At 43.4% G+C, this 19988-nt stretch overlaps 2 protein-coding genes across 2 annotated transcripts in view; both read left to right on the forward strand.

Moving 5' to 3' along the window:
* The window catches only part of LOC111833765 (transmembrane protease serine 9-like), a 109853-nt gene that overhangs the window by 75949 nt on the left and 13916 nt on the right, over nt 1–19988 (forward strand). The window lies entirely within an intron of this gene.
* Nucleotides 1768–10444, forward strand: LOC111833744 (transmembrane protease serine 9-like). Its single transcript, XM_072705072.1, has 8 exons — nt 1768–1916; nt 2048–2316; nt 6355–6500; nt 6601–6883; nt 7154–7319; nt 7465–7697; nt 9689–9783; nt 9941–10444. The coding sequence occupies exons 1-8, from the start codon at nt 1855–1857 to the stop codon at nt 10190–10192; spliced, it is 1506 nt and encodes a 501-aa protein (XP_072561173.1). The 5' UTR covers nt 1768–1854; the 3' UTR covers nt 10193–10444.

Consider the following 19988-nt stretch of genomic DNA (forward strand, 5'->3'; position numbering starts at 1 on the left):
TGACCTACCAAATAATACTACCTGCGCACCCTCCCTCACAATGCTGCATGATTACACGCATACCATGTGAATTCGGACTTCTTTCAGTGAAGTGCATGTGTGCAGTTCACGAGTTACAGGTCCTGTCTCATGCTGATACTGAATGTTCTAGCTCTCGCTCTCTCTCTCTCTCTCTCTGTCTCTCTCTCTCTCTCTCTCTCTCTCACACACACACACACACACACACACACACACACACACAGTAGACACTACAAAAACATATTTGAACTAAATTTAGAATGCAGTTGACTCAGAAACATTTTCAACTGCTGATTTTTTAATTCAGATGAATATTTAATTTTGAATTTTATTTTTATCTCAAAAAAATTGCCGAGCTCTAGACTTTGGTGACCTCATACAACAATGATTAAGGTACTTAATGACTGAGGTTCTTCGTTACATAGCTGTAAATGTGTGCGGTTTAGTTTCCATAGAGAAATGTGAGTGTTTCACGTGCTCTGCCTTCACTGCATTTCATGCTGTTGAAGCTTGTGCATTGAGTAAAGCCAGCAGGCACTGTCACTGCAGATTGGGTATTAAAAATATCCAATTTTAAAAAGACGAAACAGTGCGATTGTGTTGACATAGGGGATGGGAGAGTCGCCGTTGTTTGTGTTCATTTCATTAAAAGATACAAATATGGAAAGGAAAGGTCGCATCTATTTAAATGAATCACACTGAGATTAGACATGTAAGAGAGAAATTCACAATCATCATGAAAAGTGACATTATAGTAATTAAAGTGGTCATGAAATATTGGATGTAGTTAGCATAATTTAAAACTAACTACATCCAGTGTTTCATGTCTACTTGGACCAAAGCTGTAACAACTGTACCCACAATGTCAAACATGTTCCCTAGAATGAGCACCAAGGCAGTCTGAGAAAAAAACTAGCAACATGCTGTACTGTTGGCAATTTCTCGTTTTACGCTCTAAGACAAAAAAGGGTTGTTTTTGTATGATTTATTCGGTACAATTAGATTTCAGTTTGCAGTCCATTCAATTTCTTGCCTTTTAATGTTCTGAATCAGTCTAAGGCAGGGGTCACCAACTCCGGTCCTGCAGGGCTACTATCCAGTAAGTTTTCTATCCTACCTGGCTTCTGATGAGCCACACTAGTTCTCATGTAAATACCAGGAGCAGGTGTGGCTCATCAGAAGCCAGCTAGGATAGAAACCTTACTGGATAGTAGCCCTCCAGGACCGGAGTTGGTGACCCCTGGTCTAAGGGAATAATTAAGGAAAAATTGAGCTTAGAAGTAAATAATGACTTTAAATATATTGTGATAATTATCTATATCAACTGATATGAAGAAAAAATATTGTGACAAAATTATTTTGTCATATCGCACAGCTCTAGTTACAACTATTTAAACAGTTGCCATATTGAGATTAGACATGTATGACACAAATAGGCATAATCATTATGAAAACATTTTCAGTCATATTATAGTAATTAACCAAAGCTGTTCTCTCCCATTTCTTTTAGAGTCACATGCACAGCTGAATGGTAAGTTTGTTAATATCATATTGTTCCATCCCTTAAAACATAAAATTACAATAATACTTTGTCTTGTGAACTAGTGCTTAACAAATAAATGGGCCAATATCCAAAACTGGCACAGTAATGTCTGTTAGAATACTGTACAGACTTTCAGTCAGTCCATGTTCAACTCTTCACCTGCTCACCTCTCCCCCCTCCCAGTGTGTGGTCAGGCTCCTCTTAACACCAGGATAGTGGGGGGAGAGAACGCACCCCCGGGCAGTTGGCCCTGGCAGGCTAATCTGCTGCAGACTTTTCCGACATATCAGATCATGTGTGGAGGATCCCTCATTAACAGTAAGTGGGTGCTCTCTGCTGCCCACTGCTTCTCCAGGTGAGGCATATAGGTGATTTTATATAAGAGTATCAATGTTAAATCTCGTACAAAAAATCAGAGAAATATTCAGCTTGCAAAATGTGTGATTTAACTTGATTTTTGACTTTTTGATGCTCTGCCTCCCATAGCACAGATACAGCCAACTGGAATGTTTATCTGGGGCGTCAGGAACTGTCTGGTACAAACCCAAATGAACAAGTCAGAACCCTCAGTAGCATCTTTCCTCATCCACTATACAACAGTAGTACACATGACAATGACCTCGCTCTGCTGGAACTCAGCACCACTGTGACTTTTTCCGACTTCATTCGGCCCATTTGCCTGGCAGCCAGCAGCAGCACCTTCTACAATGGCACTGAGACCTGGGTCACTGGCTGGGGAAATTTTAAGTATAATGGTATGTCATCATATTCATAATCAGACATAACACTGTCAGCTCTACTGCTCATTTCAATAACTAACGTCCTGCCTGGTCAGTGTCACGCCCAGCTCCGTCCGATCCTAATGTGTGCCACGCCCACCTCGATACCTCCTGTTTCTGCCTGATTGTTCTCACCTGTTGCTCGTTACCCTTAGCTTGTCTTGTGTATTTAGTCCTCGTCTGAGTCAGTCTTCCCCAGACTTGTCATTGACGTTCGTACATGTGCTTCCCCGGTCCTGTCCTCCGATTAAAACCCCGTTTATTCGACTTCCTGGCTCCTTTTCCCTGCTTTCCCGTTCGCCTGCAAGCCGTGACGTGACAGGAGTCTCCTCAACAAGCTCAGCGCTACTGGGGAGGTTCTCCCCATGGAGGAAGAGGTTATTCGGTGGACGAACCTGCTCGATCGCCTGAAGGATCCAGTAGCCCACCGGCTGATTGACAGGTGTTGGGAACTCCTGGACAGGAGGTTCCATACTGGTGAGGAGCAGCAGCTAGTGAAGGTTGGTAAAAACCTACGACTGCTGAGGGAGAGAGCGGCAGTTTGGCTGTCCCACCTGGGGTATGCCGCCTGGGAACCGCCCCCCGACTCGCCAGCTGCCACCATCCCGGTCTCGAGAAAGCCTACTCCTCCGAAGCGCAAGACTGAGCTTAACGCGGCTCCGGCCGCTCAGCTCCCCAGCTCTGGGGAACTGCCTGGGCAAAGCACCCCAGGTAAGGACCTGCCTGGGGTCCCCGAGGGCCCCTCTCGTCCTAATAAGAAGAGGCGCAGGAGAAGAAAGAAAGCCGCCCCGACGCTCTTCCTGGGAGCGTGCTCACTTCTCCCCGCCTGGGAGGACGCCGCTGATACCACTGCCGCCGCTCTGCCCGCGGCACCGCCTGCTGCTGCTGCCACTCTGCCTGAGGTGCCTGCTGCGGCGCCCCCTGCTGGCCGCGTGATGGCGGCGCCCGCCGAGGTGCCCCCTGCTGGCCGCGTGATGGCGGCGCCCGCCGAGGTGCCCCCTGCTGGCCATGTGACGGCGGCGCCCGCTGAGGCGCCCCCTGCTGGCCACACACCCGCGGCCCTGCCTGAGGCCGCCTCTCTGCCCGCGGCCCTGCCTGAGGCCGCCTCTCTGCCCGCGGCCCTGCCTGAGGCCGCCTCTCTGCCCGTCCAGCCCGGCTCTTCTGTCCTGCCCGTCCAGCCCGCGGCTCCGCCTGCAACGCCCGCGGCTCTGGCTGCATCGCCTGCCGCCACGCCCCCTGCTTTGCCCGAGCCTCCACCCTCGGGGGCCTCCCTGACGACTTCCTGGCCCTTGCCCCTTCGAGGCCGACACCCCCCAGGACCCCGCCTTTCAGTATCCCATAAGGGACGGAGACACAGGCGTCGGGCCCGGGTCCCGCCCACCCTGCCCCCTGGCTCGCCCGTTCGGCCCCTGGCTGTGGCTCGGTGGCTGCCTGCGGGTCCTCCGGCTCGGGGTTGGCGGTCTCCGCTGGGTCCCCCCCTGGTTCCTCGGTGCCGGTCCTCAGTCCCGCCTCCGGCTCCGTGTCGGCCGCCTACGGGCCCCCCTGTTTCGGCTTGGCATCGGACGGCGCCTTCCCCTGCTCCGGCTATGCCTTCGCCTGCCGCGGCTTCCCCCTCCTGCCTACCTGCACCGGTGTTCCCTCCTGCTACCTCCGTGTCTCCTCTGTCACTCCCTCAACCCGTTCCCTTGGCCCCTGTGTGGTCCCCTCCTGCTCCCTCCTCCCTCTCGCCTGCGGCCCCTCCGGCCGCTGCCCGTTGCCCGTCTGGGTTCCTTCGGGCTCCCCTTGTTCCTCCTCCCTTTCCCTTTGTCCCGCCTGTTTTTGCTCCTCATCCCTCTGTTCCTCCTCCGTTCACTCCTGGCCCTTTCGTGTCACCTGTGGGTGTTCCCTCTGTGTCCCCTTTTCCGTCTGCCTGTCTGCGTTCCCCGTCCTTTGTCAGGTCTTGTCTTTCTTCTGGTCCCTATTCCTGTTCAGTGTTTCTGTCTTGTTCCCAGTTACCCGTTGAGGTCTTGCTTTTGTTTTTCAGCTCCTGCCCCTCGTCTCGTCCGGTGTGCGCGCCTTTGGGTGGGGGTTCTGTTACACCCAGCTCCGTCCGATCCTAATGTGTGCCACACCCACCTCGTTACCTCCTGTTTCTACCTGATTGTTCTCACCTGTTGCTCGTTACCCTTAGCTTGTCAGTCAGTCTTCCCCAGACTTGTCATTGACGTTCGTACATGTGCTTCCCCCGGTCCTGTCCTCCGGTTAAAACCGCGTTTATTCGACTTCCTGGCTCCTTTTCCCTGCTTTCCCGTTCGCCTGCAAGCCGTGACGTGACAGTCAGGATGTTAATTTAAATTTTCTATATGTATCTATGTCTGAGTAGTTTGTAATCACTAAAGATTCACACATTTTGATTTTATATAAGGGCAGTTTCTGGTGTCTGTGTAACTGAGATCCAGGCATCATTGACACCTACTAACATATTAAAGCCTCGTGTTCATGATCTTATAACCCTTAGTACCCGACAAATGCAAAATGCATTGACCTTTGCACCAATTAATCTCAGGCTCATAACTTTGGATAGGTATAATACACAGACATGATTTGAATATCTTCGAGAGAACTTACCCGTTTCGATTGTCCAAATTGCAGTGTTGTGTGCTAAAGTATTCCAGAACAATCTTGTGTGAAATGAGGCATATGTTTTAAACATTTTCCACCAAAACGCACCCCAGAAAACAAAGTGCATATTCACTACCACAATGATCCATGCACTACCAACTATCATCACAACAGTAGATATAAACAAAACGAATATACAGTGGATATAAAAAGTGTACAAACCCATGTTACAATGCCAAGTTTTTGAGATATAAAAAATGAGACCACAGTAAACCATTTAAAAGAATTTTCCTACCTTTAATGTGACCTATAACCTGTATAATTAAATTGAAAGACGAACAGATCTGTTTGGAGGGAATATAAAAAATTTAAAAATAACAATAAGCTGGTTGCATAAGTGTGCACACCCTAATACTTTGTTGAAGCACCTTTTGGTCTAATTACAGCATTCAGTCTTTTTGGGTACACTCCTACCATCAATTAAGGTGACTCAGATTAACCCCAAATAGTTCAGCTGTCCTTGTAAGATTTGCCTGACATTTACTCAACTGCATCCTACAGAAAAGCCACAGTTTGCAGAGAGCCTACAAAGCATCAAAGGGATCTCATTGTTGAAAGGTGTCGGAAGATATTTGTAGTGCCTGCAAATCCTTATATTAGATTAGACTAAAAATTGATAAATTTCAATAGGTGCAAGCAGTTTTTACTCATAAAAATGATGATATCAGTACTGTGTCAGAATATAAACATCAAATTATGACATATCTGAGTCAGGGACGGATTACGGACCGGGCCAGCGGGGCCGCTGCCCAGGGGCCCTTGGGGTGCAGGGGGCCCGTGGGGCCCCTAGCCCAAAACAATTTGCAACGCTTATCAACAATGTATTTTCATTTGTCTATTTTAGAGGGCCTACATTCTTTGATCCTCTGCCTACAAGGGCCCCTGACCCTATAGGGCCTCTGATGGAAACATGGAGGGAGGGCGTTGGGCTGTACTGATTATAATTTGAGATCCAACTTACTGTATCAACTTAAGCCACCTTCTTTTCACTTTTTCCGAGGTAAAAAGCGGCAAAAGATAGTTCTGTCAACATCATTCTGCTTTTACAACACGGTACGCCGCACTAGTTTGGACCCACAAGTGGCATGATGACGTAGCAACTAGCCATCCCAGACAATGCTGGCGTTTTTTTTTTTTGAGGGGGGGGGGGGGCCCTCGCGAACGTTTTGCCCAGGGGCCCACACAACCCATAATCCGTCCCTGATCTGAGTAGCCTAGAATGTCCTGAAAATAAAAAACATAAAATTTATGTTGCTAACTCGTGTACATACAATGTAATAAGTCTAAAATTAAAGATATAAAAATGTTCCAAAAATGGATAGGGTTAACATATTTGGTGATTTCCCCTTTCAGTGCCTCTCCCTTCACCTGCCACCCTACAGGAATTGGAGGTACTAATAGTTGGAAACAATAAGTGTAATTGTCTGTATGGGGGGAGCATCATCACAACCAACATGATCTGTGCTGGTGTGCTAGCTGGAGGAAAGGGCTCATGTCAGGTGCGGAAGTTTCTGCACAACCTTTTTTTAGATCATGTGCTCCTGATGTTTGGTATGATTGATATCCAGGTTTGACTGAATTCTGTTTATACCTGTGTAGGGAGACTCAGGAGGCCCCCTGGTGGTCAAACAGGGGTCTGTTTGGATCCAGGCTGGGATTGTGAGTTTTGGCTATAAATGCGCCGAGCCCAATTACCCTGGGGTCTACACCAGGGTGTCTCCTTATCAGACCTGGATCAATTCCATTATCATCACCAAGCAAACAGGATTTGTGACATATACATCCAGTGGGAAAAACAGTGACAGCAGCACCTCCTGCAGTTCATCACCGTCCATTACCATAACTCCAAGCACTCCCACCACCACAACCACCACTGCCAAGCGTGAGTGTCTGATATTTCCCAGGTTTAATTTCCCAGTAGGTTCATATGTTATTCTTATTTTGTCTGTCGTGTGATTGTCTTCCTCAGACCGACGTCTTACAACATGGGAAGCCTTTGCATAACTGTACCAACTGCTCTCTCTCTGATTACTGGTTAATATTGTAACTGCATTTCAGAGGCAGAGTTACAGGCTATGATCAGCGTAGAACTCAGCAGATCCTGGGTATTATATTAATACTCCGCTTTGTTCCCCCATCTCCTTCATCTCAGCGGTTGTATGTGGTCTCGCCCCACTGAACAATGGCGGCAGCAGTGGGTTGGTAGCAGCAGGGATGTGGCCCTGGCAGGTCAGCCTGCAAATGAATGGAGTCCAAGTCTGTGGCGGCACTCTCATCACACAGAGATACGTCATGAGTGCAGCCCAGTGCTTCAACAGGTCAGTACAGACAGAATCAAAGGTTGCTGATGAAGTGAATTCTTTACCCTAATCCTAACACCAACACCAGTTCAATATAAAAAAAGAAGAATTCTTATTTCCCTCATATATTCACATTGACTGCATCACCATGCCCCCCCCCCAGCTCACAGCTCAACAGCAGCCAGTGGACAGTGGTTCTGGGTATGAGTATGTCACTAGCGGTGTCCAGCATCACCCTTAGCAACCAGCCGGGTAACAACATCGCTGTGCTCCGCCTGGCTACAAGTGTGACCTTGACCGACTACATCCAGCCCCTGTGCCTGGACTTGGGCAATGCTGTCTTCCCCAGTGGGACACAGTGTTGGGTGACAGGATGGAGAAGCACCCAGAGCGGAGGTGAGTGAGTGTGTTAGCATGTGTGAACCTGTGTGACTTCATCACACTGCATTAATTATACGTAATGTTATACTTAATGAGTAGGGATGTAATGATACTAAAAACTCATGGTATGTGTGATGCCAAAGGTGAGCGCTGACACAGATCAGCTGCAGGTAACTGCAGGTTTTATTGCTGAAAGAATCAAAGAGAAACTGCTTCCGATCACTACAGGGATTCTCCTCACAGCTGGTAAAATTCAGTGTTGAGGAGTAGCAAGAGATACAGAGTGATCGTTGTTGCCTGTACCACGGGGGACAAGCAGAACTCGGAATCTAGGACACAGTGATGATCTGTACACAGACACTCAATAGAAACCAAAAAGAAGACAGCTCGAACCCAGGGTACACCACGAAGATCTCGCAACCCTTCGGCGAGACCGGCTTCTGGAAATAGACCTCTTGATAGGGAAACAGGAAACATCTGCTGGAGCTATGAACTGGAGTCAGTGGTGTGATCAGGGGGCCAAAAACAGGGGCTTCCCCGAGGAGGTGTGTCCTGGCAATGGGATTCCCCAGGGGAGCGTGGTCATTGAAGCAGCCCGTGACAGTATGATAATATCATGATAGCAAGTCCACGGTACGATATTTATCATGATAAACAATGCAGCAGTCAGTAGTACCAGTCCTTTTGTAAAATGAAATAAAAATAATAAAATTATATGTTTTTGCAGCAGCTGGATCTTGTAAACAAAGCAAGTCACACTCGGAGAAGAACATCAGTGTTTCTAGTATGCAACTACAAAAGTCAGACAAAAACAATGCAATTTTTGACAGAGGGATACAACAGAATGCAGCTGTACTAGCAAAATAACCATGAAATATCCTGCTAGATATTGTCACAGTCTAACAATGAAACAAGTCACTTACAGGAAATATGCACTCACATTCATTTCCCTGAAAAGATTTGTTCTTTTTGTTATTCCGCTTGTCCTCAGAAATATGAGGTGAATGTTGCTTCCCTCCTCGACTATTATTAGTGAGTTATGTAAGGGGCGTGCTGTACGTGAGCATATGGCTGGCTGGAAACTAAGCCTGGGACTGAACATATACACCTACAGTGAATGAACGACCGAGTTGGAGAATGAGAAACCCATAAAAGTGAACGAGTTGGTGAGTGAGTCGGTGAACGTGAGACTCAGATTGGCTGCTGAACAAGAGAGCCGTACCTCGATTGTGACTGAAATACAGCATCTACTGCTGTAGCATATAGCCTACAGGTGAAGTGACTTCTCATATGCTGCATTTGGATATTAGAGATGCAACGTTTTCATGATTAAAAATGATTTTACAAACAAGGTTTGTTAGTCCTTGGACTTGTTAGCTGACTATGATGATGAGCTGTTAGATTTGGGTTTTTAACAAAGAATGTTACAATGCTGAGATAGTCTTAGTATTCTTCAGTAACATATTATTTTTCTCACATGACTTATTAGTGGTATTTAGTTTACTCCTTAACACTATTTAGCCTAAATAATAGGCTATTTTTTGAGATATCGGAACACAAGTGTTTCAGATCCACAAACAGGAAGTGCCACTGAATGAATTGGTGAATGAATCAAATCGATTCTTTTGGATGAACCGAATCAAATGAACAGTGTCCCAAAAAAAGGGTAATTTCACCATTCACTACTCTCCTGTCTGTGAAAGCTGTAAAGTGAGAGAGAAAACGGTTGACACGCCCACTGTGCCTGCTAGGAATGGGAGAGAAAGTCAAGCTGCTGACCCGCTATAGCACAGCAACACAAATCGTAGGGAATACTCTTAAAGTACCAATACTAATAAAATGGAGAATAGTATTGTTTTTAATGACTGGGTATCATAGTACTTTTTCAGTATCGGTTTACCCTGCAACACTAGTTATATCCCTATAAATGAGTATAAAATAATTTTGTATGTTACATTCATGCTAAAATAAATAACACAGAATACCATCCCTCCTTCTTATGACAGTCCCAAATATTCAACAGCAGAATACAACAGTGGTAAATTGTGGGAGCAGCGCATCTTCCTCAAGTATCTGTATTACAGCTGTGACATTGCAGCAGGTAAGGATGCTCTGTTGCTGCTCGCATATGACATTCACTCCTCAGTAGTGCTGTGTGTGCAGCTCCGGTTGTACTGTATTCAGACTAAATGTTGTTCTGTGTCTTCACGCTTTTCACTCCTCCTGTCTGCCTGTCTCTCTCTCTCTCCTCACCTCAGGGTGATGCAGGTGACCCATTACTCTGTAAACAGGGAAGCACCTGGTTCCAGGCCGCAGTGATAATGACCAACACCTCCAGCACCAGCAGAGCCACCTCTTCCCAGATAATGACCCTAACTAAGGTGTCTCAGTTCACTGCTTTCCTCCAGAGTACTATTAGCAATCTCCCCACCAGCTCTGCTGCAGCAAGTCACATCAGCACCATCATCCCTTTCCTTCTGCCTCTCCTCTCTATCCTCACCCCACTCTAATCCATCACCATTCTGTCCAGCTGAACCCAATGACACAGTTAACTTGGATCTTACAATAGGGGACATGCTGTATACAGTATGGATTAATATGAGAAATATTCGTACTCAGTCACTTGAAAATAGACAGTTCAACTTACTTCACTTTCACTTAAAATGTCTGTATGTAACCCTAAATGTTACACATGAAAATGTAAAAATGCCATCAGGATCCTCTTCCTGTGAAGAAATCTGAAAGATGTTCTGTGTTGAGAATCTGTTGCATCCATCCATCCATCTATTATTCCAGTCATAATACTTATCCTGAACAAGGTCACAACGAAAAGCCGTTTCCGTAATGTCAAAAATTCCTTTAATGTTACAGATTAGTGATAGTTAGAAATTGCTGCAGTTTTATAAGTGTACAGTCAGTCCTGCTACAACACGACAAATGCATTCCTGAGCAACCTTGGGTTCACCAAAATCACGTACTGTACTAAAGTCCACATTTCCAATGGGAAAAATAACGTTAGGGAATGCGACTTCACAAGTAACTTACGCCAAAAAAAAATAATTAAACAATAAAAACAGTTGTACGTATAACCAGTAATGTAATTATATGAATTCTAAATAATCAATATATTTATAAATTATATCTATATTTGCTGTATTTTCTGTACAACTTTCTAGTTTTTTTTCCCTATGAAACAGTAAAAATGTTTTAGCAAGGCTTAAACTGCTTGCACTATAATATTTTTACCAAAATGAAGGTAAGAAAAAGCCTGATCTTAATCTAGCTGACTAGTGATGTAAGAACTGAATGTGGATAACATGCGATGTTGGTATTAATATCACACGTCGTCCAGTCTTACTACTTCAAATTCGGTATAAAATACCCTGCCTCATGTTGTGATGTCATTCAGCGGCGGTACCAGTTTTCACACCAATGGAAAACCAACACCCAGCTGAAGTATGATGCTTTTGGCGCCTTCTCGAAGTACCAAAAGTACGGTACCTGGTGCGGTGGAAATGTACCCTTTAGTTGAGCGGTGAATTGGACAGATTTACAGTGCTGTATATTTCATACGTGCTGTACGTCCTCTGCTATGCTCTATGCTTCTTCTGTGTACCGGCGTCTTCTGTTACTTCCGGGTCAAAGCCTGACTTTGAGAAATTCAATTTAATATGATTTCAGTCAGAATAACATGTTTATATGTACTTTAAAAGTCCAGTTTGAGTCGGACAAACACAACAATTCGATTTTCCTATCGTGCATGCAAACATACTGATGGATGATGTTGTCAGGTGGGAGGTATTACACTAGCCTACTCTAACACGCCACATTATGCATTTGAAAAGTCATTATCAGCAGTCATACATAACATATCATGAGGTAGTTGCGTGTTGTAAAGTCTGTGTTGTTGTATATGTTAATATGCAATGAGTCATTTCTTATTAGATTTGAAGTACATATTTTAAAGTATAGCTACATAAGTAACATATTTTATAAGGCAACATTTTCCCTCCATAGCGCTTGATTTTAAGCGAGAATGCAGTAACTGGCTTACAGCATTACCTGTTTGACAAATTACACCCTATTCGCCAGTCGGCACAAAGATAAGCTACACGTTTGTTTGCTTTGCGGCCTCTTTAAAAAGGTCACAAGACCTACAGTGTCATTGTGAATGACCTTGTCTCCGTCTTCTCCATCTACGTGAGAGAGTGTCCACAGCGTTGGCAAGCATCGCCACCAGGGCAGCTAGTGTGAACGCTGATGCTTTCATCACACCGCGGTGTGAACATACAGTGATTACTCCCAATGCAAAGTCAGGATTCTGACAAATCACCATGATTTCAGAATCCTCCTTCCTCACAAAATGTATTACTCCATTTGGGTGCCATGCGTTCCATCATATTCCCTTTGGAATTTCCAACAGAAGTAGGCATTTCATGAACTTCACATATCTTCTAAATTCTGGCTGCCATTGCTCATGTTCTGCTATGTGGTTGTGCACATTCCTGGTAAGTAGCTTATTACCACAGATATATTCTGTCGGGCTCCTGTCCGCCACCAATCCAAAGGGGAAGAGACAGAGATGGAGAAAGAGGTTCTTTATGGGTGTAATTACAGCCAGGATTCCAGCTGCAGCTCACACTTTGCAGAGCAAAATTCTACAATTTCCAACACAACATTGGTAGAGGGTTAGAACTGATCTCTTCTTCTTGGAAAACAAAGTCTACTTTTTAGTAGTAGATTATTTCTTCATTTAAGTGGGAGGATTAAAGACTGTGACCACAGAAGTAGTCATAACGGTTCTCAAAAAGGTCTTCACAAAACATAGCATTCCAGAACACCTTGTGTCAGATAACACTGTACAACAATTTATTTGAAACGTTTTACTTCCTGAAAAGTTTTTGTTGATTACGACAGGTGGGTATGCACAAATATAGTTTTGGTTTTGCTGCATCACATAGGAACTCTGAGAAATAGATAGTTAACTGTTTACCAGCACTAACATATTTAATCACATTTATGTTCCTCATACGCTAAACAAAGTGTTTTCTTCTTGATTTTTGTTTGTATTCAATGTCAGTTGCATCACATCGCAGTGTCCAACAGTAGTCAGCAGAAATTTTTGTACCTTACCTGGTGACATCAAACACCATTCCTGCGATTCAGCTTTTGTTCTCGACAGACCCAAATCTCTGACCAGACCGTTTAATTCTGACTGTGTTATTAGATGCAGATCACCTGATGAGGGATGAGGTAAGGATGAATGGATTTAGATTAATGTCATACCCAGGACAAGGCAGTTGCAGGTTAAGGGCTTTGCTCAAAGTCGCAATGGAGTAGAATCACTCCAGGTACTCATGAGATTTGAGCCAGCAACCTTCCAGTTGCTGGCACAGATCCCTGGCCTCAGAGCCACCACCTCACCCACAATTTTTTGTATTTGTTAAATGTCAGAATTTAATTTTTTATTTTCATCAAAGTCAGAAGTTTACATACACTAAGTTTATTATGTCTTTAAACAACATAGAAAATTCCAGATGACTCCAGTCTGAGCTTTAGAAGCTTTAATGAATTGGTAGCACACCTCAAACACAGAGCCTCATTCTGTGACATCATGTGAAAATTAAGAGAAATCAACCAAGACATCAGGAAAACAATCGTGGACCTCCACAAATCTGGTTCATCCTTAGGCACAATTTCCAGATGCCTGAAGGTCCCACGTTCACCCGTTCAAACAATAATACCCAAGTATACACACTATGGGCGGATACAGCCATCATATCACTCAGGAAGTAGACAGATTCTGAGTCCCAGGAATGAACATGTTTTGGTGCGAAATGTGCAAATCAACCGCAGGACAGCAGCAAAAGACCCTGTGAAGATGCTGGCTGAAACTGGTAACAGAGTGTTATTATCCACAGTAAAACAAGTCCTGTACCGACATGAGCTGAAAGGTCACTCAGTGAGGAGAAAGCCATTCCTTTAAAACCACCATAAAATAGCCTCAAATTGGTAAAACAAAATTTGAGAATGAAACTTTTTGTTGGCATTTTAGCCTCAAACAACAAACCTGCGCTGTAGCACGTCATTGTGTTTACATGTGGGAAGTGTTTGAATTACACAATGGGCACATTCCATTTCAACCGTTTTAACAGAGCGTGACATTACACATACATGTACAAACTTTCGTGAATAAATATTACAGAAATGTCAAGTAATTGTCTTCCTAATAAACAGAATGCTGTTTTGTCGTTATTTCTAGTAGAACTCCAGCCATTTTTGAGTGTTTTTCTATCCTTTTATTTGTAGGCTTATAATAAATAAATTATAAAATTTATATTTTTACCTGAAGGGTAGTACGTGGATCATTGCTAAATCAAATATCTGCTTTGTTTTCCATCTAATGTGAATAATATTGATGTTTTGTGTATTATTATGATGCCTCTTGGTGGAAAATGTTTAAAATATATGTCCAATTGTGCACAGGATTACTCTGGGATACTTTAGTGCATAATGTTGCAACCATCGAACTCGTGGCCATAAGTGGAAATTAGCAGGAGAACATTTTAAAACAAATTTGAGGAAGCACTTCTTTACACAGTGTGTAGTTAGAGTATGGAATAGTCTTCCTGCTAGTGTAGCGGAAGCTAAAACCCTGGGTTCCTTTAAATTAGAGCTAGATAAGATTTTAACAACTCTGAGCTATTAGTTAAGTTCTCTCCAAATGAGCTTGATGGGCCGAATGGCCTCCTCTCGTTTGTAAATTTCTTATGTTCTTTATAGTGCGGCTAGATTCACCATGTTCTGACAAAGCCTGAAACATTGACAGTGACAAAAAAAAAAATTAAAAGTGACCAACTGGGCTACAGCAGGGGCTTGGTGGCATATCAAAAAAATAAAAACTGGAATTGCCTTTACATACATGTATAATTACCTGTCATGTAATAAGTACCTAGCTCAGTCAAATGAATAGTTAGATGGTGGCTTACCAAAGAAAGTGAAATTGCCGTTACATACATGTTTCATCAGTGGCGTCAGAAATTGGAGGGCGCAGGGCGATGTCCAGAGAGGACACGCATCATCAAGATTCTCTTCCTGTTACTGTGAGGTGACTACCCATTTTCACCCATGTGTAGCTACACGAGTCCAATTAAACAATGGCCACGCTTCATACAGATGTCATTTGAAGGTTTATTTGCATCTCAATGAAGTTAGGTAAACTCAATTTATAACTAAAATGAACTTTTAGAACACACTGTCATTGGGACAGTTACACCATGATCTCAGGACAGGTTTAACAGCTTAGTTGGCTGTACTCATGTTGGTCACTTGAGAACAAGAGGACAACTGAATCACAGCTATGTATTTGTTTTCCAGTAAAAGGGAACATTACAATGAGATAACATTGAGCTGTTAAAGAACTTTTGATCCGTAGTTGAGAGTACATAAATACTGACTGCTGGGTAATGATTGCTACTCACAAGATCTTTACTACGCAGTTAATGTGTCACACGCTTGAAGGAACAGAGCAGGGAAAGAGGAGCAGGAGTCCAGGGAGTCGGGGAAACGCCGGAGTTATTCGGGGAAAACACAAGCGTGACACATAGAACTGATATCAATGACCAGACTGGGGATACATACTCTAATGCAGACTTAAATACACAACAGCAATCAACATGACTCGAAACAGCTGGGAACATGGGGACTCCACACGGGGTAGATGAAGGGGCGTGGCACACAAGAGGAACGGTACAATTGGGGCATGACAGTAAATAATGTACAGAAACAATACATTTTGAGTAAGATCATTGTGCTGCTGATTATATAGCTTATAAACACTCATTATAGGAAGTTTATTCGACAGCATTGTGCTGATGTTGTGGCCCGCAGAGTGAAGCAAACAGTTATGGCAGTTATCTATGTCATCAGAAAAACAAAATAAATGTCACGATCTCAAGATAACTTTCAAGTTGAGATCACAAGAAAAACTTGTCGTGGCCCCCAAATAACCTTTGTTTTTCGATATCTCGAGAAAAATAAGTTGTTAGCAATTCACATAGGCCTAGCTGAAACCGTACAACCATAGGCATACTGTAAATTTAGGGGGATACGGGCCCGGGGGGGACATGTCCCCCACAATGTTGAGATTGGGGGGGTCACCCCCCTCAATAACATCATACCACGTAACAAGGCTAAAATCAAAGGAATAGAAAAATACTGAAAAATGGATAGGGTTCGAAGAGTTCAGTGCTATTTAAGTGGTGCATTTTAGACACATGCTGGCGCACAACGCTTGTTATTGACTTATATGCGGACTCGAAGTGCACTAATCATAGACACGCCCAGTGCCGTGGGAGGGATCCTCTGCCTCAGTGATATCACATATGATGCCTGGTTTACAGAAAACATACACGATTAATATATTTAATGACATAATTTAAAGTTTTTTCTTCTAGTTTTTATTTGGAGAACCCCTGCCCTTCGTTAAAACGGTTCATTCTCAACTCCCGCTCTGGCAGGCAGATGCTCATTTCTAAATCCTCCAGTAAAGAGACGACATATAGGGAGCAGTGAGCGCAGAAGCACAGTACGGCTTCGTACGTAAACTTAACTCATTGAAGACCTTGTATCATAACCTACAGTTTATCAATAAAAGGCTATGTGAAACGGTGGGATTTAATCGTCTCGTGTTGAGCTTGATTAGTTAACAGCATAGCACAAATAGCAACGCTAACATAGCGTTAGTGTCAGTCACAATTCTCATCCCACTGTATTTGCTGTTACAGCATAAAAATAAGTAAGAAGCCCATCAAAAAATGTGTCTAGATTTGGCATTAATTTGGAAAACGCCATAAAGTAAGTTACTGAGTTACCAGAAACTCCCATTCATTACCAAGAAGAGATTCAGTAAATCTCCAATATTTACTTCTATGGGTCTCTAGGAGAAGATCTTCTAGTCGCTATTTTATGTTTGTTGTGTATCTTTTCAAAAAGTTATGATGTGTTTGTGAGAGAGACAGGGTGCAGGGGAGTGACAGGGGCATTATGGTGGACCTTGAGGTGAGGTCATTTTTCCACAGTTAATGGCCTGACATTCACACAAATTAAATGGACCATAACAGGGGAAACACACTAAGGACTAAAACTGAGGAAGGAACAGGATGGCCAGCAACACCTGCTGGCCAAGCAGGGAAGGGCAGGGAAGGATAAGCCCCAACCCTGACACCCTACATCAGGGGTCGGCAACCCTAGGCACGTGTGCCACAACTGGCACGCGGAGGAATTTCGAGTGGCACGCTGACGATGATCACAATAGAGACCTGCAGGACCCGCGGGACCCAACGCACCGAGTGCGGCGCGGGACAAGATTTGATGGGTGAATGCGGGTGCGGGCGGTAAGGTCCTCATGTATGTGCAAGTTGCGGGAGAATAGAATTAATCGCGGGACTCCCGCAAAATGGAATTATCTTAAAATTATTTTTTTAAAAACAAGTACTCTATTATTTATCTACTGCACAAAAGCAACGTAAGAACGACTAAATTAAAGGCTAACGCTCTGAAGCAGTATTAGGCCAAATGCTTTTCTGTTTGACCACTTGAGAAATCAACGTTTATTATTATTTTGTTTCATTGCAATATTATTGGCCTATTTCTAACTGTTCTGAGTGTATTTCTATGTTCTGAAAAGCTCCTCGTTCATGTCCATCTTCATCATCCCATTTAATTAAACTCAAATAAAACGAAACATATTTGTTTATTTTCCGTTTCTTTTTTATATACACTCAAAACGGAAGCAAGTGAAACAAATAACAGAGTAGCGGGAAGAAGTGGTAAAAATAAAACTACTTAGGCTATATGTTTACCTGCGGGATTTTGCGGGCGGGAGCGGGACAAAACTTGAATACTGCGGGCTTGAGCTGGAGAAAATAATATATATTTTTTTGCGGGAGAAGGCGGGAGCGGGACTGAAAAATTCGTCCGGCGCAGGTCTCTAGATCACAACCCTAATTATTAAACACATTAAAAAAATTTCAGACGTCTTCTATGATGTTGAAATGTCATTGGCTGTTGCTTGGCGCGCCTGCTGCTTTGGTTTGACTACTCGATGGTAGCCCCCCCGTCGTTAACATGGCACGCGGACTAACAAGAAAATATATAATTGGCACTCCATGTCAAAAAGGTTGCCGACCCCTGCCCTACATGCTACATTGGTATCATATTTATGAAATATGCTCAGTAATAACTGTGCAGTTCATTCAGTGTGTTGATTGTAAACAGCATGTCATGATTGAGATAAGGGATAATGCACTTCCTACCAGGTAGGCTGAAAAGAAAAAAAATATCTTTTGGTTTTGTTGTTTCAGATCATTGTACCAGAAAATTCTCTTAATTATGGAGAAAAAAATATGCTACTAAATGTGTATAAGAAATCATATTGTGTCATTGTATTGGTGTTTATAAAGCAAAGGACTTCCTTGTTCTAGTAAACTAATGAGTTTAGTACTAGTTAAGATTAGTAAATAAAGAAAATGTTCTCATTCAGGGCTCATCGTTTAAATGCAATTGCATAGCTTATCAATACCATACCGGTTAAATGCATCTTTTGTGATGTGAATGAGTGATATGCTCTTTGCATGTGATTTAGGCATGACAGGATATTGGGGAACCGGTCTTGCTTGCTCATACAACCTGTTCACCCATGACAAAGACCAGAGATTCAAAACAAAGAGGGAACAACAGTGTATGAGACCCACAACAATAAAGGTGAGTATGTTTAAGAACCACCCACATAGCCCACACGGCAGCCCAGGAAACAGAACACAGACATTATGGACTGTCAAGCACCCAAGACTAGGAGAACACACAGAAAGTGATGGCCAGCAACCCCAGCTGGCCAAACAGGAAACCTGTCTAACTGAAGGGGCAGAACAGGGACCGGTCCTGACAATTATTCTTAGATGTATCTGAATATGTAATTTGTAATGTCTTTGGACCTCGACCAGTGAGGTCACATTTCAGGAGCAGAGCTGCATTCCAAGGTGATTTAAGTCAGAAACAACAAATGCATTAACATATTAATGTAATGAGAGGCACTGAGCTATGCATGATGACTTTTGTTAGGCATGTTGGTGAATTTATCCCACACAAATATTAATGGAAGACAAAGACACTTTAGTAAACACAAAATAGAGAGTCAGAAGAGTTATTTCACCGTTTCGGCCTTTGAACAAGACTCTTACTGTATGTCCCCAGCTACTCCAGGGACTGACTGACCCTGACCCTCAAAACAGAATGTATGTAGCTTTGGTTAAAAGTGTCCTGCTACATCTGGTGTAACACTAACACAGTATTCCTCAATAAGAACATTGCAGATGTTGCGGCTAAAGGTGACACAACCAGTTATTAAGTTCTGGGGGGAAATTATTCCTTCAACTGGGTGATGAATAACCTTTTTCTTTCCATAAATGCAATAACCATTTAATATCTGTGTTTTGTGTTTACTCATGTTCGTATTATATTACATTTTATGTAAAGTTCTGAAACCATTTGGGGTAACAAATGTGCAAAAAATGAGGAAATCAGGGCAAATATTTTTTGCAACACTATGTTTTCTCTGCTATTTTTATGATGGCTTTTTCTTTCTGAACACTTTGTACATATAGGCAGTAATATGGCAATGCGATGTGTCAAAAGTGTAAAGAAAGGAACGTATCATTACATCCCATAAAGATGGACATTCATGTGTTAGGACGTTGGTGGTAGGTAACTGTGAGTCATCTGTGTTTGTGGAACAATGCTGTTTACAGTACCGCAGGCTTTCGGAAAAAAACTCACTGGAGTTCCGGGATGCTTTAATACACCAGGTTGAAAATAACCCAAATGTTTCCATTTGTGTCTATATTAGAGATGCGCCTATGGCGGTTATATCCGCGGGCGCTGCGGATAATCCGCGGGTTGGGTGGGTCGGGTAATAAAAAAATACATTTTAATTAATTGCGGGTGGGTCACGGGTGGATCAGATCAATCATTAATGATGCAAATATCAACTACATTCTCTAAAATACGAACATGTTTTAAATGCATTTTTCATCAGGCAGACAGTCGCTAATTTGCGCTCTTGTCTTAAAAAAATACGTGCGTGGCGGGAGGAGGGGGGTCCATTTCTTAAAGCAGAAATGGAGGCGAAACAGATCCAAGAGAGACTAAAAAAGGGAGAATTAAAAACAAAACAAAAGGAAGGAAAGAAAAGTGCTGTGTGGGAGCGGTTTAGCGAAGTGCCTATCGCCTGTTACCTATCGTCTGTAT

The sequence above is a fragment of the Paramormyrops kingsleyae genome, chromosome 22, assembly GCF_048594095.1.
Source record: "Paramormyrops kingsleyae isolate MSU_618 chromosome 22, PKINGS_0.4, whole genome shotgun sequence".
NCBI classification, from domain to species: Eukaryota; Metazoa; Chordata; class Actinopteri; order Osteoglossiformes; family Mormyridae; genus Paramormyrops; species Paramormyrops kingsleyae.